This window comes from Mugil cephalus, chromosome 14 (assembly GCF_022458985.1).
Source record: "Mugil cephalus isolate CIBA_MC_2020 chromosome 14, CIBA_Mcephalus_1.1, whole genome shotgun sequence".
In the NCBI taxonomy this organism is placed as follows: Eukaryota; Metazoa; Chordata; class Actinopteri; order Mugiliformes; family Mugilidae; genus Mugil; species Mugil cephalus.
The window spans coordinates 12,385,142-12,408,342 of NC_061783.1; the positions used below are offsets into that span (position 1 = coordinate 12,385,142).

The 23,201-nt window shown below is 43.4% G+C and overlaps 3 protein-coding genes across 4 annotated transcripts; 2 read left to right on the forward strand and 1 right to left on the reverse strand.

The window, feature by feature from the left end:
* Window positions 1-2,702: 2,702 nt before the first annotated feature.
* azin1b (antizyme inhibitor 1b) lies at window positions 2,703-9,478 on the forward strand. Its single transcript, XM_047604951.1, has 11 exons — window positions 2,703-2,880; window positions 3,849-3,992; window positions 4,130-4,328; window positions 4,545-4,718; window positions 5,003-5,175; window positions 5,299-5,512; window positions 5,612-5,686; window positions 5,967-6,132; window positions 6,254-6,363; window positions 7,642-7,859; window positions 7,961-9,478. Exons 3-11 carry the CDS (start codon window positions 4,227-4,229, stop codon window positions 8,034-8,036), a joined length of 1,308 nt encoding a protein of 435 aa, XP_047460907.1. The 5' UTR covers window positions 2,703-2,880; window positions 3,849-3,992; window positions 4,130-4,226; the 3' UTR covers window positions 8,037-9,478.
* Window positions 9,479-11,449: 1,971 nt separating this feature from the next.
* adnp2b (ADNP homeobox 2b) lies at window positions 11,450-19,422 on the forward strand. Of its 2 annotated transcripts, none has more exons than XM_047605457.1 (4): window positions 11,450-11,738; window positions 14,792-14,913; window positions 15,491-15,595; window positions 15,697-19,422. In XM_047605457.1, exons 2-4 carry the CDS (start codon window positions 14,806-14,808, stop codon window positions 18,451-18,453), a joined length of 2,970 nt encoding a protein of 989 aa, XP_047461413.1. In that variant the 5' UTR covers window positions 11,450-11,738; window positions 14,792-14,805; the 3' UTR covers window positions 18,454-19,422. The 2 variants fall into 2 exon arrangements, with proteins under 2 accessions (XP_047461413.1, XP_047461412.1); XM_047605456.1 differs by having other exon boundaries at window positions 11,451-11,894.
* Window positions 19,423-19,623: 201 nt separating this feature from the next.
* ggcta (gamma-glutamylcyclotransferase a) lies at window positions 19,624-22,401 on the reverse strand. The gene is made up of 4 exons (XM_047605458.1): window positions 22,048-22,401; window positions 20,491-20,636; window positions 20,271-20,403; window positions 19,624-20,179 (listed from the first exon to the last, which is right to left on the reverse strand). The coding sequence occupies exons 1-4, from the start codon at window positions 22,162-22,164 to the stop codon at window positions 20,054-20,056; spliced, it is 522 nt and encodes a 173-aa protein (XP_047461414.1). The 5' UTR covers window positions 22,165-22,401; the 3' UTR covers window positions 19,624-20,053.
* Window positions 22,402-23,201: the final 800 nt, after the last annotated feature.

Here is a 23,201-nt window from a genome sequence, read left to right on the forward strand (position 1 = left end):
CCCCCATGATGTCTATGGATGGTAAGTGCTCATGTGTGTAGTCCCCATTTCACAACATATGCTGTGCAGAGACATGTCACAGGGAATGAGGATGTAGTGGACACTTCATTCGTTGTGTTACACGTCTCTCCAGCCCCAGTAGAGCACAGATCGAACAAAGCGTCACATGTGGTATATAGTGAGGCTGTGCCAGGCGTATTGACTATGAAGTGGGGGCATAGTCTCAATATATTCCACATTGCAAAATGAAGCAAAACAATATCTCTTCAAAATAAGTGCCTCACTAGTGGCGGCGGGGTAGCAATTTTCCATTCGTTGTTCACACTGAGCTGCTAGATCCGACAGTGGCTAACTCACAACTAAACTGACCCTATAGTACACTATGATTAAGGTGGCACTGTGGTTGTGATATCCTGGGGTGTAGACAAGGGCCCATTCCTTATCAAACTGGTACACTAAGATAATGACAAAACCCAAGTCTCTCAACATGACCCTTCAGATGATATCATCCTATTCACCACAGCAGCTTATGTCTCGTGCAATGGGCTATATACATGGCCTGATAAAGGTGTGGAAACGGTCTATTACATCAGATAGTAGGACCATACACGCTGCCATGGCAATTACATGCATCATTCCTGTGACATGTAATTGGCATATCACCTGCCGAGGGATATTCGTGCCCTTTAATCTCTTTCTGTATCATCTGTGCCTGACGGTGTCATTTCCAGAGGCACATAAATGCGTCATAAGTGTAAATAATACATTTATTTACATTGGGAAACTTAAATATATTGGAGGTGTGATTAAGATCATCGTAGCTCTTGTTGTTTTGGTTTCCCAAAAGTAAAAATGTCTTCTGTGAAAAACATTTAATATATCAGATATCAGATCCATGAAATAATATTTGTCATTAGTCCCTCAAAATCACGTCCAATGTGGCGCCAGTGGAATAATACCGGATGATGCTCTAACACCCCTCAATTCATCGGAATGACCCTTTGTGGACTGGAGTGTGTGAAATTGATTATTTATGCAGTTGTTTATATATTGTACTGCAGGACATTGAGTTTGCTTCCTGTGGACAGTGAACGCATTTAACTGAACCAAAAGCAGAACAGAAGCACATAATTTCATTTAGTTCTCGCTATGAACCCTGATGGGAACCTTGAACCAGTAACTTTGCTCTTTTACTTAACTTTATATAAAACACGTACAAACTGCCCAAATAGATTTAAAAGTCAGATACGAGCATCACACACATTTTTTCAGAAATGAGAAGTATATGATCCAATTTGATTAGCTATTTCTGTACTCGTGGCCTCGGGGCCATTCGTATGACTGTACAGCATGATTCAAAACAGTTAGCCCAGTCATTTGGTTAAGAAGGACAATCAGATGAACTCCTTTAAAATATTAGCATTAGAATGTATCCTTTAAGGGCTTTCTTTGTTGTTTAGTACTTCTAGACCATTTTGTTTTGTGAACACAGTGTCCATTGGAGTGAATGTCATAAAACAAAGATAAGAACTGTAGGATGTCCCAACAAATACACAGACAGAGCAATGCCGTGTTACGGCAATAAAGTCACATGATCGGAGTGGCTGACTTTCTGCGCTTATCTCAGCCGGAGAGTTGGTGTTGCAATGAACTATTTTTGCCTTTTCATCAACCATTAATTGTATACAACATTAAATGACCTCAGATGAAGTAAGGCTTGTGACAAAGTGAGTGTAACAAAGGATTAAGGACTAATCAACTAAAAATTCAGTAAGCTCTTGATTCTTAATCCTCCACATTCCAGGAGACACAAGCAGAAATGTCAAAATAACCTAGATGCAAAGGCATATTTTGTATGTTTTTAACTTTTCTGTGTCATCAAAGTCATGCAACATTGTTTTAACACGAATTCTCGGTGCAAGCTCTGACTGCAGGACTTTGAAAACTGCAGTCTGTCCCAGTTACTTAAATGGTATTCGGATTTAACTTTAACGAATGGCTGAAGGCGTTTAAATGCATGCAATCAATGCAAATGTCACCTTGTGACATTGGGCATGTGAAAATCCACATAATATATAATTTAAAGATCACTTGTATAACTATTTTGCAGTCTGGAACTGTGTTCCGTTTTCGACCTAAATATAGGTTAAACAAATAAACCATGTTCATGCATGGGAGCAAAGTTTCAGCTACACCATCGTATTAACAGCGTAGTATTTTTTAACGAACTTAATAAATAAAGTGCCTGTATGGATGTGGAGTTGTTGGACTTTTATAAAGGCAACACGTGTGAGTGCACTCACAAACGTGTTTATTTTTGAGATCAGTGGTGAAATATCTTCCCCGGAGTACAGATTTGTTTATTTCATGTAATGTCAAGGAGGCTTTCAAGGAGGGCTCGTTCAATACTCTGTTAATGTGCTTATGTGAACTGGGTTAACCTCATACATTAGTGCCGCTGTTATTGTGCGGCAACAGCTGTACTTGAATTGTCCTGTGAAAATAGAGCTGTGGAGGTCTCAGTCTGATTGACTGAGTGGCCATGTACGGAAAGTTTTAGGTTATGTAACCTGAATAAACATCACAGGTCTACCGCGGCCTGTGAGACATTCGGAAATACATATTTGGTGTGTTCTCAAAAATGCAAGACGCTGATTGGCCGAACTGAACGCGAGGCCCCGCCCATCTCCCCGGTGCTTCCTGTAGTCCTCCACCCACCAGCCCACAGAGAAGACTCCGATCAACGAACGCGCGTCGCTCATCTAAACATATGGCAAAAATCGGCCTCTTTCTTTCTTATATCGTTGTGCCCACTACTCTTTAAAAATTCCGCCGAAAAAGAGAAGACGATTTTCCAAAACCTTCTGGCCGTTATCTCACGTAAGTAGGGGAATTACTTGGTGTGAGTTGTTGGGGCTCGCCAGGCGGACGTAACATGGCGGGCTGCTCTTTCTGCCTTCTTCACCACACATGACACCCGATTCATTGAAATGTTGGCTTTCGAGCTGTCTCCGCGTTAAATTTTTAACATATTAACAAATCGCAAAGCGTCGGCGGCGGCGCGGTTGGATGTTTTGTGTCGTTGTTGAGGTTTGTTTCCGTGGTTATTGAACGAAATAACGGGCGCTAACACAAGCTTCTTCCATCGAGGAGAGCTCTACGTTAGCGGCTCTGGATGCCATGAAACCTCTCAGCAGCGGGGTTTTTTCTAAGCCTGGCGCTTCGTATGATCTTTACAGCTGCTCGTTTTTGTCTCGGACATTACCAGTAAATCCGTAAGCATGTTGTAGTTAGTGTTTTGTGCTCCGGTGACGCATTCTTTTAATAACCCATTTGTCAACTTGTGACACTGTTTTCACTAGCGCGACGCATGCGCAGTGCGGCGTTTCATCATAATGGGCTGTGAGAAGTGTCTGTTCATTGTACTAATATTAACAAGTGGTGTAAGCGGCGGGGAAGTTGCTCAATATATTGATTGCTCCTGTGAGATTTTAACTATTTTAATCCATAGATAACGGGGTATAACTTAAATCAAAGCGACCTTTGCAATAAGACAAACGGTGAATGTTTATTTATCGCACGAAAGGGAAATTTCGTTGTCACAGTAGCTAGGAATTAGACAAGAATGTATACAAAAAGATATCAATATTGAAATAATACATAACAATACACTGCAAAATATATAGAGGAAAATAGACATATAAGGACATTTTGTATATACAGTGTGGAATGGGAATTGCTGAAAGTTGGTAGCGCTGTTTTCATTGTGATTGATACATGGTATAGTGCTGGTCTAATATTGTATTGTATTGTGTGTTGGTCTAATCTTACATGTGTTTGTCTCTCAGGGCTCCCCTGTCTCTGCACAGGTGTATGAGCGCTACCCAGAGGGCCTAGGGGCGGCTCTTTACCGGGAGCAGTTCGACTTCAACGCTGAGCCGCCTTGGGATCCTAGCTGATAGCGGGACAAGTCCATCTCCCGACTTGTCCATGTTAGTGACACTTTCATACACTGTTAATGCCGAGTGTTTGTTTCTCTGTATTGTGTCATTTTTTATTGTATTTCTAATCTGCGTGATGACATTAATCGTTACTGATATTTTTCTTTCTCCTTGTTTTTTTTTTCCAGTTTGTTGCATACCGGCAGGACCCATTGGCTCAGTCGTGACCCCCTTGACTCGTTTATTTGTTCTTTATGATTGCCGGCTTAGCGGACTACGGTTGAGATGAAAGGACTCGCTGACAAACCAAGCTACATCATTGAACTCCTGGAGGGAGGAGTGACCCTGGAAGATGTCATTGATGGACACATCTGTGAACAGGCTCTGGTCAGTTCAGCTGTCAGATCTTTTTTAATTGAAGAGACGCTCCTAAAATCCTCCAGCTCGCTTCGGCTCTCTTTGTTGATATTTGAGTCGTGTCTGTTTTGTTGACACAGAGGAAAAAAAGAAAAAAAAGATTTGAAAATTTTATGTGCCGTGTGATTTCAGTGGTTCCACTGGTTGTTTTCTCAGTGCTCCCTCTGCTTCCTCTTGTGCTCCCAGGTGGAGAAGAGCGCATTTGTGGTGGGCGACCTCGGCGCCCTGATGCGGCAGCACATGTGCTGGCAGAGTGTAGTGCCACAAATGCAGCCTTACTACCCAGTCAAGTGCAACGGCAGCCCTGCTGTCATCGAGGTGCTGGCCTCTTTGGGCCTGGGCTTCGTTTGTGCCAACAAGGTAAGCTTTTCATGTAGCGGAGGCGAATTCAAGCAGCTGTGATTCATTGATTGTTTGGTTTTTTTTTGTGTGTGTTTTTTGTAAATGACACAGTGCGTCATCCGCTTGTGAAAGCGCTTTGTGTTTTGGGGTATTTACGTTACGCACTCTTAATTGATTACCAGTCAGCTGGTGACCGTTATCCTTTGAAGTTATGCAACGCGCTACGCTTCTGATGGTTTCGATGGGGATTTTAGACTCGGTTGCGTTAATTCCTCTTAACTCGTGTGTCCTTTTGTCTGCAGGCTGAAGTGAACTTGGTGCTGGAGCACGGAGTCCCACCAGAGAACATCATCCTGTCCGGTGTTTTCAAGCAGTTGGCGCACATCAAGCACGCGGCCAAGAACAACATCCAACACGTCGTGTGTGAGAACGAGGCAGAGCTGTCCAAGATTTCACGTCTGCACCCTAATGCAAAGTAAACGAGCAAATATTTCCTCTCTATGCTCCTAATACGTATGGATTTAATTATGAAGCCCATCTTTCTTGTTTTTGTTTTGGTCTTTGTAATAATCCGACATCATTTTTTTTCCTCCCTCAGGTTGCTGCTGCAGTTAACCACAGAGGCCCACGCGGCTGAGACCAGCATGGCCTTCGGCTCCTCTCTGAAGAGCTGCCGGCACCTGCTGGAAGCAGCCAAGGAGCTGGGGGTCCAGGTGGTGGGGGTATCCTTCCACATCCCCAGCTCCTGCCTGGACCTGCAACAGGCCTACACCCATGCACTGTCAGATGCCCGCTGCGTGTTTGACATGGGGGTGAGTGCTCATGTACTTATGTATGTAATAATGAATTGATTATTAAAGTGTATTTCAACTCAACACTGACGGCTAAATATATCTCTGGTTTCTGTTTAGTTGGATCTGGGCTTTAACATGAACATCCTGGACATTGGTGGTGGATTTACTGGCTCAGAGTTTCAGCTCCAACAGGTAAACAGCTGTTATCAGAGTTTAACATTGTCACAAGTTGTCCAGTACATGAACTTTCCTTCAGTTTTATTTAGTAATAACAAATCATGTGATCTTTAAATAAATACATAAAACTTAACCTGAATAACACAAGTGTAAATAAATCCTCCTCTCAAGAGCTGAAATTGTAACAAAATAACATCAATGTGTTTTAAAGTGAATTTCATATTATATTTTTTTTTTTTTTTTTTTTTTTTTTTTATCTGAAAACACCATCTGAACACTAATTTGCTTTGTGCAGGTTGAGTCTGCAGTCAGGCCGCTGCTGGATGCTTACTTCCCCCAGCTGTCCGGTGTGCAAGTGTTGGCCCGGCCTGGTAGCTTCTACGTGGCCTCAGCTTTCAGCCTGGCTGTCAGCGTGATTGGCAAGAAGGTGGTGTCACGCCACTGGGACAGCCTGTCTCAAGGTGAGTTCTCTCAGAGGCCGTTTTCTTATTTCTGTTTGCACGTAGTCAGAACGAACCCAGCAGAGGTCAGGCCCCACTTTTTTCTCTGTTTCTGACACGGCTATCAAATGTGTTCACACAGGTGAGGACAATGAGGACACCGCGTTCCTGTACTACATGAATGAGGGTGTTTATGGCCCATTCAGCCGCAAGCTCCTGGGAAACTCCATCCCTGCCCCATCATTGCACAAGGTTAGTGGGTCTCCACCCTAGAGTGTCGACCTCATTCCGGCTTTGCTCTACTTTATAAGGGGGGAAAGGGGTCGTGTGTCATAAGCATCCAAGGAAGCGGTAGATTGTGATCTGTGTGAACTCCTGTTAAAAACCACGCATTGCTTCTGGGTTATTCATTGAAAGCTGTGGTATTTGACCCTTTCTTGCAGTGATCATCTGATTTTATGTAATCTAATGCTTAATTTCATTTAAATGTCACATTGTGGTTAAGTCACAAAAATGCAAGAAATCCCTTAAAAAAAAAAAGAACTGATTTATATAACTGATTAATATGCAAAATGCAGCCTTACGTGTAAAAATAGGAATGTACTACAACGTTAATTATAAAAATCTTCAATTTTAATTTCCTGTGCCTGTTTTAGCGTGTCTTGTTCCAAGCGTAGCTGCTGTCTTGTTACATAACCATCACACGGCGTACTTTAATATCTGTTTGTCTGTCAACCCCGACGAAAGACCTTAAAATGTTTTCATGAAACATTTCATTTTTAAACTGGATAATCCTTTGGAGCAAAGTGACATAATCTAAACCTCTCCCAACAATGATGCTAACAGCTAACACGCTAACAGGCTACAATGCACTCAGACGTAAGCGCTAATACTACACGCTATAGTTATGTTGAACTAATTACACACAACAGATTAGAGGATTATTTGCGCTCCACACCCCCGTCCCTCTCGAAACGGTTTATAAATAAATTGCGGCGCCTCGTCTGCCCACCCCGTCAGATCTGCTCTTAGATAAACTTCACGCTGCTATTTTGCTGTTGAGCAAACACCTAGAAAAGTACAAGAAAAGTAGAACACCGCTAAAGAGTGCTTGTTTACAGATGCTGTGTTTGGGTCGCACATATTCACGTTATTTTTTTTTTTTAGTGTGTGCAGTTAACTGTGCTTTCTTTAAATATCTGTGCTCCTCACACCCAGGAAACAACGTACAACTTGAGGAAACTGCACTGTGAAGTAAAACCAAAGCCGTGTCTATTTCTAGAACCGTAAAATAAACAAACACGTCTAATGATGTAATGTGTTGTGGCAAGTTTTGTAATTCACTCCAAACACCCTGACGTCGAATAGCATTCGCTCCCTCCAGTGTAACCACGTATTTATCATGTGCGGTAGAGATGTGATTGAGTGTGACGGATCGGATCGACCAGGAAAGAGCGACACGTTGTTTTTCAGTTTTTTTTGCCGGTTTCAGTGACGCTTTTTTTTTCCTTCCTCCCCTCGTCTCTGCAGCGCGCGCTGTGTCCCGAGGAGGCTGTGTATCCCAGCAGCCTGTGGGGCCCGTCGCTGGACGAGCTGGACCAGGTGGTGGAGCGCTGCTTGCTACCGGAGCTCAGCGTGGGGGACTGGCTTCTCTTCTCCAACATGGGCGTGTGTGGTCTGGAGGAGTTCAGCTGTCTCTCCAGCTCCCCCCAGCTGCCCATCTACTACACCGTCTCCGACTCCGACTGGTGAGTACGGAGCGGCGGCTCCTCCCTTTGTGACAACGAAGTTCAAATCGTGAGGTGAGCTGAACAGAGAACTGAACGTGATGCTTGGTTCCCGCCCTCAGGTACGAAATGCAGGAGGCCGGCGTGGCGCTGGACAGCGACATGAAGAACTTCTCCTTGCTGCAGTACAGCGCGTAACCACCCTCGGCCCCCTTCCCGGTCCCCTGTCGTATTGCACGGATCCTCCTTACCTCTGCTTTCACCGTGTGAGAAGAGAGGTCAGCGTGGTGTTTGGGACAAGAGGCTAAATGTGGTCAACATTCCAGCCGCCTCGGAGAACGCAGTGTCCGAAAATTTCTTCCAGAATTTCACTTTTTTTTTTTTTACCTCCAGAAGTTGGAAACAGTTGCCCGTTTGATACCTCAGTTGTCTAAAATGTTTCTGAAAGGTAATCCTTACTTTGCTCCTCCTCCCTCTGAAGGACTCAACAAGTCTTTGTCAGCTAAAAGAACTCTAGGCCAAGCTCAAATGACATTATGCAACAAAATGGATGACTCTATGGAGATGGGACCCCCCGCCAAGTTTGGGGGGTTGGTTTGGTTTCCTAAATCAAATTCAGTTTACAAAATGTATAATTGATTTAAATCACATGTTCTCTATTTGATTACCTGTCGAGAGCCGTGTTGATCCTGTGTCCGTTCGACACCGATACGTTTTTGTCTGTAGATGATTTTTGAAGTGTTCAAAAGAGTTGACGCCTCGTGTGGGTTCTGAACTTCAGACCCCACACTTTGCATAGTTTAATTATTGATGACAATGATGTAACCTATTTCTATATTGCAGTTCACCTCAATGCATTTTTATTTATTGGATTCCGATATTACGGGGGCATATTTAAAGCTCCATCTTTAAGTGTGTTTCGCCCAGGTATTATACTGTGGCCCATCTAACAGTGTTTTCCTGATGAGATATTGATGTGTTTTTTTAACGCTACATGGATTACATGTGCTGTGATCGCCATTCGTGACCTCAGTGGTTTCCCTTTCCTCGAAAGGCATGATGGAAATGCTTTGGGAGATTCTCTCTGAGCTGAGCTGTAGCTTGAATACAGAAGAGCTTCATACTAATGCACTCCTCGCCTCTGGCAGAGAGGTTAATGTGGTTTAAAATGCACAAGATCTTTTGTAGGTTAAAAAAATACTGTGATACCCTGAATTTTTAGATCTTCAAAATTGTGTCTCCTGTCAAGCAAATGGTTTTTCGCACTCCCAGGATGTTTTTTTTCTGAAGAGTGAACAAATATAATTAATTTGTATCTTCAAAGTCACATGCTAGTGGTACACTGACTTCGCCTGAGTCCGTGTAAATGTCAAACAACATGCCAGACCTTTTCCTCATGCCTCTCCAAAGTTGGGAGGGACATAATGCACAGTCTCTTGTACAGCTACATGTTTAATATTAAAGGTGACCTGACTAAACTGCAGTTTGTAAAGAATCCTGCCCTTGTGTGTTACAAGTGACTAATGTATTAATTACTTGCTTGTCTAAGGCACTAATGGACCATAGCCTGTTTTTGACTGTAAATTGTGCGTGTTAAAGTAATGAAAGTGATTAATTTAATACATTTCTGACTGAAATCACATCCTGTGCATGAGTGGTCTTTGGCGCCGGGGTTCGGGACAGTCGTAGGTTCATGTGCGCGACCTGTGTCGCTCAGAAGAGTTTCTCACGACTTGTTTCTGGATCTAATTTGTGTTGGATTTCCTGGAAACGGTCTAAGCCAGATTTAGGGCTGTTTGGGCTTTAGAAACAAGAATGAGATCCCTCTGAAACCCATAAATTTCTCTGCAGCTTGAACTACTTGAGGTCAGTTTACTTATTAATTGCCTGTATTTTGGACCCTCAAATCAGTTTTAAAAGAAAAGGCTTCCAAAGATGTCAACACTTTCTGGATATACCATGACCTGAATGACTGACTGATAACCTTCATGCTCGGAGGCTTTGGTGACAAATAAACATGTCAGTGAAGTGCTCATCCATCAATGGTATAGTCTGTCCACAGCCCTGCCAACATTACTGTATCTGTTTACAAACAGCATGAAGTCCTTCAGCTTTTGTCAAATTAACAAACCACATTTAGGCTGACCATCTGTCCAGGGAGTAAAAAAGAAAACCTTGGTAATTTCCAAAGACGCGTGGAAACTACCTTACATGTCCCGTTAGCGTGTCGCTCAACAAGGCACTCAGCTCCCTAAGAAACCGTAGTCAACCTGAGGATATGTGTGTTTTAAAAATGAAGCTAAAGATTCAGCTGGAGAAATTTGCTTCAACAAATTTACAGCCAGTGATACACTTCCTAAGCTGCATTTATATAACGGGGACCATTAAATCTGGTGTTCATTGAAAGTGACTGTGCGGTAATTAGATTAAAGGATGAATAGATGAGCTGGGGATTCACATAGAGAGCTTTCCTTTGTGTTTAGAGGGCGTGTTAACAAAATGGACATTGTGCTTTATAGACAGAAGATGAATAAAAAACAAAAACCTCTCAGACTGTGCACACTCTGGCAGGAAGGAAGTGACGTGACCAAGCAGCAAGACTTTAGAGTTATGAGGTTAACACACTAGTTATGTGCTTGAGGAGTCGTCTTGATTACAACAGAAAGTAACTAGATATCCTTGTATTGGGAACCTAATTGGGTGTGAATTTCACAGTGATAAAATCTTTTCCGTCTTCACTGCTTTGGGTTCAGAGATCGCGTCTTGGCAAGAAGTGCGAACCACTGCAGTCCAGCCATCATTCGAACATCAAACTGCTTTAACACTACAATGACCAGATTTGACAGGTGAGCAGTGGTAAGTGTCATGTGTGAAGGAAGTGTGACTGAGTAAATATGCGAAGGTCTGGACTTGTGGTTGTGTGTAATAGACAATGAAATATTTTGATTAGATTAGATGAGTAGTAAAAACGATACTGAAGATTGCTAACCGTAGAAAATGTTGGTGACCAGTCGGCCTCCAAGACGTATAGATCTGTCTACAAGCGAGTTGACCTTTGTTAGCTGCTAGGCCAGTCAAGTGGGTCACAACGCGTTTGACGTATGTGAGAATTAATGTTTGCAAAACATTATGTTGGGAATAAGGCTGAACACCTGATTGCGTATTGAAAAAATATTTTGAATCAACTTCATCTAATTAGGTCTAATTATGCATAAAACCCTAAAAATAGGTTTCGCAGTTGGTATGAAATATTATTCGCTTGTAGCTAGCCATTCTGCGTTCATGCAATCGCTAGACATATCCAAAATTTCTAATAGCTATGCTATGCTAACCTGTAGCTATCTAATATATCAATTATGCTTCCTCCCTCAACAAAATGGTGGGCCAATTTAACTGGCTACAAAAAGTTGCATGATATGACGTCACAGCAGAAGGACCACCCATTTAGCTCATTTTCTCGACGTCTCATTGGCTAACCTTGGTCATCAGTCACGTGACCGTCCATGGGGGTCGCTGTAGCCACGCCCCCCACCTAGCTATTTGCTGTATAATCAAAAATATCCACTTAGCAGGTCAGATATCACATGAAATTGAGAAAGTGGGTGGTGAAATGCAGCACGTGGGCAGCGCGGAACAATGCCGACAGTCTTAGTGAAAGGATAAAAAGTTGTTGAGGCTTTCGGAGGAGAAGTCTCCCATTGGCCGGTTTTCTGTAGCATGCAAATGAGGCAGCTACGTCAGATCCTGAACTTGAGCGCCATTTTTCCTCAATAGGGGGAAGAAAGGGACAAAAGCTGGACCAAAAATAACTTATCTCCGGAGTGGGTTTGCAAACACCGCCTCTCATAATTAACTGCGGCGTTCGTCCAGCGGCCGGTGAGGACGCGGGATGCGGCTCTGGTGAGTGTCTGTGCGCGGCGCTGGTAGCACACGCACAGCGACACACCGACACGCAGAGCGGGGCCGGTGGTGGAAGTGGGGGACGCTAGCTCTGCCTCGGAGGTGGCACAGCGACGACTAACGTTAATCTGCGCTGGAAAAAAAAAATTGGACGAGGTAAATATGTGCGAGGAGGCTGTGGGCATCCTCGAGTGGAAAGATGCGCTCGGTGGCCAGGCTCGGTGCCATAAGGCGGTGCTACCGGGGGGCTTTTTAACGACTTAAGCAGACACACCGTAGTGTTAGCATGGGTGGCAGCTGTGTGAAGAGACATGTTTTGTGTTTTAGTTGGCTGCAGACACAGATCCCAACACTTTTAAAGGACCACATGTAACTGCAAGTGCAGGGCTTGCTTTCATATGAGCACTGGAAGTGAATTGTGTTTGTGTTGCATTGTGCAAATACATCTGTTTAATCCTGTGATTTTATTTATCTTGGTCACATCTGCAGCAAAGAATAATTAAACTCAGGCTTGTTATTTTTATGCTACATTTCATATTGCAATTAACGTTATTATTTTATGGGATTTTTTTGGCATTGTAAAAAAAATAATAATGTTTTCTTATTTATTTATTTTTTTAGATGTAGAGCATAAAGTAAGGTGAATATTGTTACAGTTTAAATACCTTATGGTTAATAACATATGCAATGTTCCAACTGTGTTGATTTGGCATCCTTTCACCCAGTCAACATTGTGGCAGGACCAGCAACAGACTTTAAAACGCTGCTTAAAAGTGTTGCCACTCTTCAGATTTTTCTATATTTCTGCATAAAAATGACCCAAAACATCAGCAGGATTTTCACTCAGATCATTTGATCATTAAATAATATTACTGTGCATTTAGTTATTCAATAATAATAATAATAATAATAATAATAATAATAATAATTTGTACATATCTGTGAGTTGCAAAAGTAAGTGAACCTTTGTTTTCAGTATGTGGTGACATGTGTGCTTCAGGTCATCGTCTTGCTACATGACCCAGTTGCAATTAAGATTCATCTCATAAACAGATGTCCTGACATTTTCTGTCTTAAAAATTTGCTGGTATAATTCAGAATTAATTGGTCCACTGGTGATGACAAGTTGTCCTGACACAGACGCAACAAAACAGGCCCAAGCAAGGACATCACCGCCCCCAAGTTTCAGGGACAGGACGAGGGTCTGATGCTGTTGTTGTTTCGTCTCCAAACGTGACGCCTCTCGTTCAAACTACTTTGGTCTCATCAGTCCTCAAAACATTTACCCCATATTCTCCTGGCTTGCTCACAGATGCTCATCCAGCTTGATGAGCAGGAACACTTTTTTTCCTGGGCTCCTTTGTCCATGCTTACATGCACTTGCACAAACATGTGTTGTGAAGACCGGACTGTGTTGTAGTCCTAGAGGTGGACTTACTTTTGCAACTCACAGATATGAAACACACGCATGCATTATACAAGTGTAATACACCCACAGGCCAAAAAAAAAAAAGCTGCCACCTGGATACCACCTGGACTAAGCAAATAGGTACGAGCCTCTTATTGGATAATTACTGCATGTGTGATTATGCTTCAGCTGGTAACAAGTTATTTAACTCCAACTGATGCAATGAGTCGCTTCTCATTTCTTAAACAACGATGTGGAAAGACACATCCTGTGGAAAAGATGCCGGTCTGTTTGAGAAGGGTCATATTGTTGGCAGGTGTCAGCAGAGACAACATCTAAGGACATTGAATCAGAAATTACTTAAACTGGGTTAAGAACTGTCCGATGCATTTATTAAAAGAAGGTCATGAGTCCAGATTTACCCTGTTCCAGAGTGATGGGGCATCAAGGTAAGAAGAGAGGCAGATGAAGTGATGCTCCCATCACGTCTAGTGTCTACTGTGCCAGCCTATGGGGGCAGTGCTATGATCTTGTGGTTGCTGCAGTTGCTCAGGCCTCGATTCAGCAACATTATGCCCAAAGTGTGAGGCCAGCTGACTACATGAAAGACAAGATTACAATGTCAGGATTCATGGGGCTCAAATAATGAAAGAGTGGTTCAGGGACCATGACACATCATGTTCACACATGGATTGGCCACCACAGAGTCCAGACCTGAACCTCATTCAGAGTCTTTGGGATGTGCTGGAGAAGGCTCTGCACAGTGGTCAGATTCTCCCATCATCATCATCATTATATGTCTTGTGAAAATCTGATTATGTTTTTGGTCATTGTTATGCAGAAATGCAGTAAATTTTTCAGTGGGCCAAATACTTGAGACCCACAGTATATTATATAATTCAGAAATGTAACTGCAGTATAATTACATTTTTTTTTTATTGATTCTTCCTTTCTTCTTCTTCCCACAATTTCAGTGGATTCTGTGGTTGCACATACACACCATTGCCAGTTTGTTAGGTCCACTACTGAAAATGAATGCTTCCTTGCAGAGTAACAGTTCTTCTCTAAATCATCATGACTGTTATAATGTTCAGTTTGTGTTGAAACCGCTTGATGAAGGTGGTAATTCAACTGTAGTGGATGTAGTTTGCGGTGCTGCTGAAATGCATTGAATTAATTACTGAAGTGTTTCTGTTATTCAGCCGGCCGACTAAAACGGGGCTGTCATATTAATAAAAACATGTGTTGGTATGAGGGAATACAGTCCAGTAGTACGCACAGTTGAATCAACAACTCTGTTATTTTAAACAATTGCTGAATAACTTCATGAGGTTAAGATTTGGTGCAGGACTGTTAAATTGTAACGCATTTGTCTTTTCACTAGTGTACCTAATGAACTGGCACATGAGCGTAGATACCGCATATGTTAACAGGCCTCTGCTTATTTGCATTGAAGTTAACTGTTGTCCGTCCATCTAGCATGTTTTCTCTTTCTTCTTCAAACGTAAATCTGTGGTAGCACTAAAATGTGGAAGTTAAATTATATTACACCAGTGTGGTTACTCTCAAACCGCTCTCATGTACACTTCAAAAAATGTTTTCATGGTTGTGAGATCACGGATTCAGATTTGTTTTCCTTCATAAGGCTCGTGAGGAAACATGTATCAGCTTCCAGTTGGGAACATTGAGAAGATCCGAAAGGGACGCAAGGCAGTGAAGAGCATCTTGGTTCAGATTGGACTGGAGGACTGTCAAAATCTGCTGAAGGTACGTTTCATCTTTGAAGACAGTGACATTCAAATAGACCTGTGTTTTGTATGGTGGCCTACGTTTATGTTTTGCTCTTTACCCTCTGATCATTTTGTTGCACTCAAACAGAAATACTCGTAGGAAATGTCCACATCATGATGGCGCAGACAAAGGATCTTTCGGAGGACCTCATAAAAAGTGTTGCTGCTCATCATGCTGAGCATTGACTCACGTTTATGAACCACCACCATTAAAACACCAAACAGCAATGGTGCGCGTGATAGTGTGGCAAAGACAAAACCACTGCTCTTCAACAAGAACATTTCAGCCCATCTGCAGTTTGCAACATCCTGTCTGTGACGCATTGGGGGTGTTAACATCCTTGTTTGGGCACGTCCCTCGTTTGTTGCATCTGGGCCAAGACATTTTAGTGTAGCTAATAAACTAGTCATTGCTTGTATGATAATGCACATAATTTCACGTTTCACTGCTTGCTATTATTCTCTCAGAAACCTACTTGAATGTGTGTTTCATATTTGTGTGTTGCTTTTAATTGAGATTTGTTTGGGGCGTTTCTTGTTTGTTCTCCGTGAAGGATCTCGAAGAAGAACCTGAGAAAAATACCGAAGTAGATGACGCCTTTGAGGAAACGGACTGGCTTGATGTCACAGATGGATATAATGGCAGACTGCAGAAGAAGGTGATTGTGATATTTTTGACTAAGTTTAATGATGATAAAGAGATTACGCCTGTTGTCGATTTGAAATAACGGACATATTTTCTTCTTTTCTTTCAATTCAGTGGCCTTATCGGTCCCGATCTCTTTGCTGTACCCTGTGCAAGTACTCGTCACAAAACATCTACAACTTCAGGAGCCACGTCTCCCGCTGCCATGGATATGTACAGTCGTTCTGTGCCCTGGCATCCTGCTCCCAGTGCCTCTTCATCGGGCACCCCAAGGTTGTCAAGAAGCACATGCTGTTCTTCCACACCAAGTCCAACTCCCATGCACAACTGCCGAGGGAATCGTCGTTACCCACCCACCGCGGAAATGAGCGGTATCAGTGTCGACGGTGTGGATTCCCGGCTTCTTCTATCTTTGCGATGAAGAAGCACATCATCCTCAAGCACCTGGAGAGTTTGGCAGAGCAGTACATTGGTTACAGATTAAATGCGCAAGGGGGAACAACTATAAAGGTCTATTGCTGCAAAGTATGTAAAGTGAACACTGGAAGCTTGGACCAGATGTTGCATCACATGCTCGTCGAGCCGTCCCACTATTCAGTCGGCACGCAAGTGCAGGGTTTGATTTACGAGAACAAGAACTATGTTATTAAAACGACTCCTAATGGAAATGGTGTTTATGTGACATTCCCAAGTATTGCCCCGAAGCAACCTACCATGTTTAACAGTAAGTCGTTGGTCTTACCGAGTAACGGTCAACCTACTGGGACTGTGGTGGCTTTACAGCAACTACAAGGAACTGCAAACAGCACGACTCTGATCTGTGCTCCTGGAAGTAACCAAGCTTTGCTGCCCCCTCAAGCCTCAGCGCTAGTGCAGCTGGCTAGCGCTGAGGCTAAAGGTTTGCTCCAGCCTGGTGCTACGATAGCCCTCCGAAGTGCTTTGCCCCACGGGCCATCTATGGTCCAACTTCCCACATTATCTAACGTGTCTCTAAAACCCACACCAGTGACTTTGGCTCCTGCTCAATCGCAACAGACCCTGCAAGCGCAGCAGATCCTAGTTCCACCAGCACCACAGGTCACTGTTACAGCTGGAACTGGGACCATACCTGCACCCGCTTTGGCTGCACAGAATCTGTCAACAAACCAAACTGCCCTACAAGGCACCATGCTGACCTCACAGTCTCTGCTGAGTCACCTGATCCCGACCGGCAACAAGGTGAACGGCATGCCCACGTACACTTTCGCTCCGCTGCAGGTAGCAATGCCCGTCTCTCAGAGCACAAGTACTCCTCTAAAGACTGTTGATCAAACAAGCAACTCCTTACCACAAACTAAGAAATGGATTACCTGTCCACTCTGCAACGAACTCTTCCCTTCCAACGTCTTTGACATTCACACGGAGGTCGCCCACCAGACAAAATCCAGTACATTAAAGTCAGAAAGTGTGGCTGCACGGGCTCCATTCCTGAAGAAAATGCCTGACAAAACTGTCAAATGCCTAACATGCAAAATTCTGCTGTCAGAAAAGAGCGTCTTCCAGCATCTGCTCCACGGCCTGAATTGTTTACACTGCACGGGCTTATTTTTTTCAATCAAGCAGCTTGCTGAGCACGTGAAGCAACACAACCCCTCAAGCAAGGCGTACTGTGATTTGCTGAGACAGAAGTACAGGGTCTACACTAAAGGTAACGGCTCGATCCTGTTCCCTTACTTCGACGTCCAGACCACTGCACCAAAAGAGGTCCTGGGAGACATGGAGGTCAATCTCGCCCTGGTCACAAATTCACTGGACCTGATCTTCTTTAAGCTGCAGCCCAGCAGCCAGTCGGAGATCTGCCAGGTACCTGTGAAAATCAACAGTGCCTACTGCCCTTTCTGCGACGAGAAGTTTCCGCTTGAATCCAAACACCTCCAGCACCTGAAGCAGAAGCACTTTGTGGCGCCCACGATTCACGCCATCCTCAAAACGGAGGCCTTCAAGTGCATATACTGCAACGGCGTGTACACGGGGAAGGTCACGCAGCAGGCCGTGATGCTCCACATTCAGCGATGCCGGTGTTCCCCGAAACCGCCGCAGCCGCCTCCGCCGCCGCCTCCAGCGCCCAAACCCGCAGCGGCCCCACCACAGCCGCCAAAAACGGTGCAGCAGCTCAGCCCGGCGCACGGCCTCTATTTCCTCCAAATGCCACAAGGGCTGACCGTGAAACAGACATTAACTCCGGCTCGCGTTATCGCCGCTCCCCCCATAGCTCCGAGACAGACGGAGCCTCCAGAAACGGAGGCGGAGATGCAGTCGAAGAAGAGGCTGGAGGCGGCGTGGAGGCAGGTGATGGAGGCCAACAAACGAGAGCGAGAAAAAAAGGCGGCCATGCGCAGGAAGCGCGAGAAGGAAAAGTCGGTGCCCACTCCGGAGCCTCCGGAGGTCCACGTCAGCCCCACGGTCAAGCTGGTGTTGGAGCCCACGGCGAACGAGTGCCGCAGCAGCGAGGAGCGCAGAGACTTCGTATCCAAATACTTCAACGTGAACCCCTACGCGACCAAAGGCGAGACCGACGAGCTGTGCAAGAGGCTGTCTCTCGCGAAATACGAGCTGGCGGCGCTTTTCGGCAAGAAGCGCAGCAAGTGCATGAAGACCCTGAAGAGGAGCACGGCCGCCGTCCTCCTCGGGTTCAACATGACAGAACTGAGCAAAGTGAAGCACAACCTCTTGATCCCGGAGCAGCAGCCGACTGACGCCGCAGAGCCGCCGGCCGCCGCCGCCGCCGCGGCAGCCGGGAAAGCTGGAAACAGTGAGGATGGACCAGAACCGATGGATGAAAGTGTAAATGAGAAAGCTGCCGAAGGGGAACAGGTGGAGCCGATGGAGTGAGTCAGAAAATGTGACCTCTGTGAACTGCAGATGATCTATAAACAAAACTACTTAACGATGGCCTTTTGTGTTGACAGTCATTAGTTAATTAAGCAAAGGCGTATGTATTTCCTAACATACAAGTTTAGCTGTAACTGAGGGAAGTTTTTTTTTTGTTTGTTTGTTTTTTTGTTTTTTTAATGTAGCCTTTGTTAATAGTGCTTCAGTATGTTGTCAGTGGTCCATAAACGCGTTCCCATGTTGTTGATGCTCTTCTGAAACATGAGGAAATATTATGATGCAGTCTGAGCTGCAGGAGTATTTAGCTACGTACGATCTCACCTCCAACAATGGCTTCATCTTAAGTACTGACTTGGCTCTGCTAGCTGCTGTTTGCAAATTTAAGACCATTTGTACGAAAAATGGTTTTGTTTAGTTTACGCGTTGGTGTTGATTTGTTATATCAAACCTTCTTTCACAAACACGATTTTGTCATTTGCACCTTCTCCCTTTGGTTTCTTTCATATTTTAGTTGATCTCTGACAGTGTTCGCACCACTTCCCCCCCTCTACAGTTCGACAGGTTAAGCGTTCAGTTGCTCACCAGCGCTGGCGAACCATCGTGATGAATGTTCATCATGCCGTTTTCAAGCCAAATGCTGAAGAATGTACAAATGGTTGTCGGGTGGCTGGGTTCACACACTTAAAGGACCACGTGGCTTGCATGAGGTTTTGTTTTCTCCATATTAAGTTATTATTTGTGCCATTGTGTCTACTAAAATATACATTAGATTTGTGGAAATTTACCTAGAGGTTCAACAAAACGTGTAACTAGGTGTCCCCCACATACTCTCTGTTCTCCCGACAGCTGTTTTTTGTACCATACTTGTATTTTCTATAATTCCTAGAGTATGAAATATGTTGGGAGAGCTCTCGTTCTGTCCAAGGCCACTGTGTTGTAAAAAAATAAAGTGGTTTTCTTTTACATAAACGATTCATTTTCATTTTCTAATAAAACGTGTAATATTTAATTAAGCTCTGTTAAAGCACTGCAAGCTATGTTTGTTTATCATGTAAATGCAAACTTCTGTTTCTTCTCAGCAGAACAGGACGTACTGGTCAAAAGTGTTAAGTGTAATGGGTGTGTCACTAATGTGTCGTATCCTCCCAAGAAACACTGAAAATAATCATCTACCTGGCACATACAAGTTTTATTTGGTCTTAAATTAAATATATTAATGTTCTTAAAATAATCCAGAACGCGTTGGACCCAGCCAGACATCTCATCATTAAAGGTATGCATTGTTGAGTTGCGGCCACACAGTGGTGCCAATTCTGTCTCATAGCCGACTGTAAGTGCTGACACAAGTAGCCTCGAAGTCCGTTTACAAGTTTTTCCCACATCTCTCAGTATTTGATCACTATTACAAATTATATTTACTTTTACGTGTCATGATCAATATATCAGATTTTGCTCATCATTCCTCTTCGTAACCAGACAAAAACAGCATCAGCGTCCATTCATCAGCCGATCTGTCTTTTTATCCTCTTCTTCATGCGCCCAGAAATGTTTTTTTTTTTGAAAACTGCCATTTCCCAGCTCCAGGACCTGACATCGAATTCTACTTGTTTGCTGTTCTGATTTTATCGAGGATTGAGGGGCCGCTGTAGTTATTGGTCTCGACGGCCTCCAGCCTCTTCTGGTACTCTGCCGGGAGTCCGTTCTGCTCTGCGCCCAGACACACCACCTGACGTGAAACACACATTAGTACATGTCTTGATGATTAGCATACGTTGTAGTAGCTGCATGGACCAGGGTGTGCGGTTCCCAGCTCACACCTGTTTGTACTGAGGAGAGGGAGGACAGGCGTGGAAGTTGTTCATCTGATACGTCCTGCAGAGCATCAGTCCTTTATCCGTCTCCACTGGCACCTCCAGGGGGGAGTACACGCCGTCTCCCACTCCTTCCTGTCTTGGGACGCAGAGAGACAAAATGGCACAGTGTCGGCTGAAACGTAAACTCTTGGAAGAAATCACCAGCTGTGCGTCCGTGTCTTACTCGTCCAGGCTCAGGAGGTTTTCGTTGCTCAAAGTCCAGATCACCCCCCAGACTTCTGCACCCGGACACGACTCGATGGTGGCCACTCCACCGTGCCACGCATTGTCCACATGCTTCTCCCACAGGCCAAAGTTCAGCACATAGTCCTGTACACACACATAAACAGCACATTAAACTGTGTGCTTCTTATTTGTGATGTAAGGAGAGGTGCTGTTTGTGATTTCAGCAGTGTCCCTGGTGAGACTGTTGTGCTGTTGGTTGTAACAGCACGGTCGTATCACAGTGCAGTCGAGGCCTGTTGATGCAGCTGGTTCGTCAGGGGAGGTGGCGAAGGATCACTCATTATTTAGGTGGACCAGTGCCAGACCAGTACACAAGGTGACCATGTCAGTTTGGGAGTGGGTTTAAAGGGGAGAAGTGGCCTTAATAGGTAAATGTTTAGGAGTAATATTAATGTTTGGCTTAGAACATTTTTTTTAGTTCAGCAGCACAGGGAGACTCGTTTCAGTCGTTTCAGTTTTATCGTCCATATAAACTGAAGGAAAGACAGAGCTACAGACTCTCAGCTTACAGCTTGCATACTACACACAATAAGAATAGGTAAAGGGAGAATAAAAAAGCAGAATGACGCAAGTAAAATGCCAAGGAACAGTGGAATTAATGAAACATACATAAATAGAATCAAAGTAAGGGAAGTTACCCATTTGACCATAACCATAACCTATCAAAAAACAGTGCCCAGATTATAATACATTAATCTGTCATATATCTCTCTGTGTGTATAATATGTATATAATATTATAATAATATAATAATAAAGATGAATGGCAGAGAGAATACATGAGTATTTACAGTCACCTGTCAGTGGTCATAATGTTATACCTGATGTTAAGTCCATGTGGTACACTTAAAGCAGCACACAAATACTAACAACAACAAAAGCTGCATGAACTGTGATGGGGCAGGCTCAAACCGGTTCATACAAATACTGCTGGTCTCCAAAGAATTGTCTACATTACACAGGAGAAAAGCGGCGACTGAAATCACGCGATAACTTTAACAAGCGTGACAGGTGTTCGCGAATATGCTGTTGCTATGGTTTCCAGTGACCCAGCCTAAGAGCATCTATTTGCCAACTTTTCCCCATAATTTGAGACGTTAAACAAACATATATAAAATAAACTCAGAACATGTATGTCTTATGGAAGGTTAACTGTAATTAGGGAGTATCTTGAAGTAAATACGGAAACCTAAATAGTTTCCTTAACGTTTAATTTTCCCTCCGTGCCACAGTTACATTCAAGGGCGTAATGTAATACCATAGGCAGTGCTGCGTTCAAGTCGTTCCAACAAAGTAGGCGATGGCAATGAAATTGACAAAACGTGGCAAATATAATAATTACTATCAATAGTCACAAATTACACGTACGTCAAACTTGATGTACAGACACTCTGAAGTGGAATATACTTTTCAGGATACGACACCTAAATGTAGGGGAGATCATTTCCACACGACTGAAAGTAGCCGTGGAATAAAGTCGTTGTTTTAGTCCAAACCTTGAGTCGTCCTGTGGTGCAGAAGATCGCAGAGGGGTTGGCCAGCTGCAGTCTTTCCTTCAGCAAATTGCTGCCAAAGGCGAAATACATGAAGCGACCAGTGGCAGCTCCAGACATTTTTTCTTGACTGTTCTTTGTGTATTCCTACCGGCGTGATGAGGCGGAGTGCCTACACACGCTATGGGGATGTCAGCGTACCAACGGCGGAGGTACCACAGGTTTTGTTATTTGATTTAAATTCTTAATAAATATATTCTATAACTATTATGTTATCATATTCAATGTAAATACTATTTATACACACTTCTGATATAAGCATTTTTCAAACTCTGGATTTAATCATTTATTTATTTGACACTTCCGGTTTAATATTTGACTCGGTTGTTTGCATGTACTTCCGGGTTACAAAATACATACATTATAATAATAATCCGAAAGATTACATTGAATGAAATAAAACGCAGCTTTTTTGATTCATTTCAAGTTTTATATTGCGTATGTTATTTGTTTCCGTTTGTTTTGGAGTATTGTTTGTAAATCACATTGTTTAATAGAAGAAACGAATATAATTCAGTTTGGTAAAAGTATCTAGTTGCTCATATTTTACTTTTTGTTCTCAGGATGTATTTTTAATAAATACTTTAACATAAACTTAAAGAATAAAATTAAAGGGAATGTAAAATTGTGATTTATAAATGTAGCTATTGTTAAAAAAAAAAAAAAAAAAAACTCTGATTGGGAACAGCCTGAACTGGGACAGCTAGTACCGAAACAAACTGCAAAGATCTTCGGGGCACATTTTCACAAAAGCAACAATTGCGCCCTTTGTTCGAGGCCCTCTGAGGATGGAAACCTCTCAGCTTATCTCATAATTAACAGGCAGTCTAATGAGCCAAGAGTTCAGCAAAAGCCAATTCTTCCAAAAACAAGTCTGCTTTCAAGGATTTCACCTTCAGGAAAAATTCAACATGGTAACCAATGTGTTAATGAGAACCTTTGGACCTGTAACTGCAGGAGAAAGTAGCCTCCACCTTGTTTCCACACACTGGAGACTGGAAACTGGTTTAATAAAGATGATGGGTTGTATTTTTTTCCTTTACATTCCATGAGTTGTTACTTTATTAAGAATGTCTGTGCAGTCTGATTTAATCCAG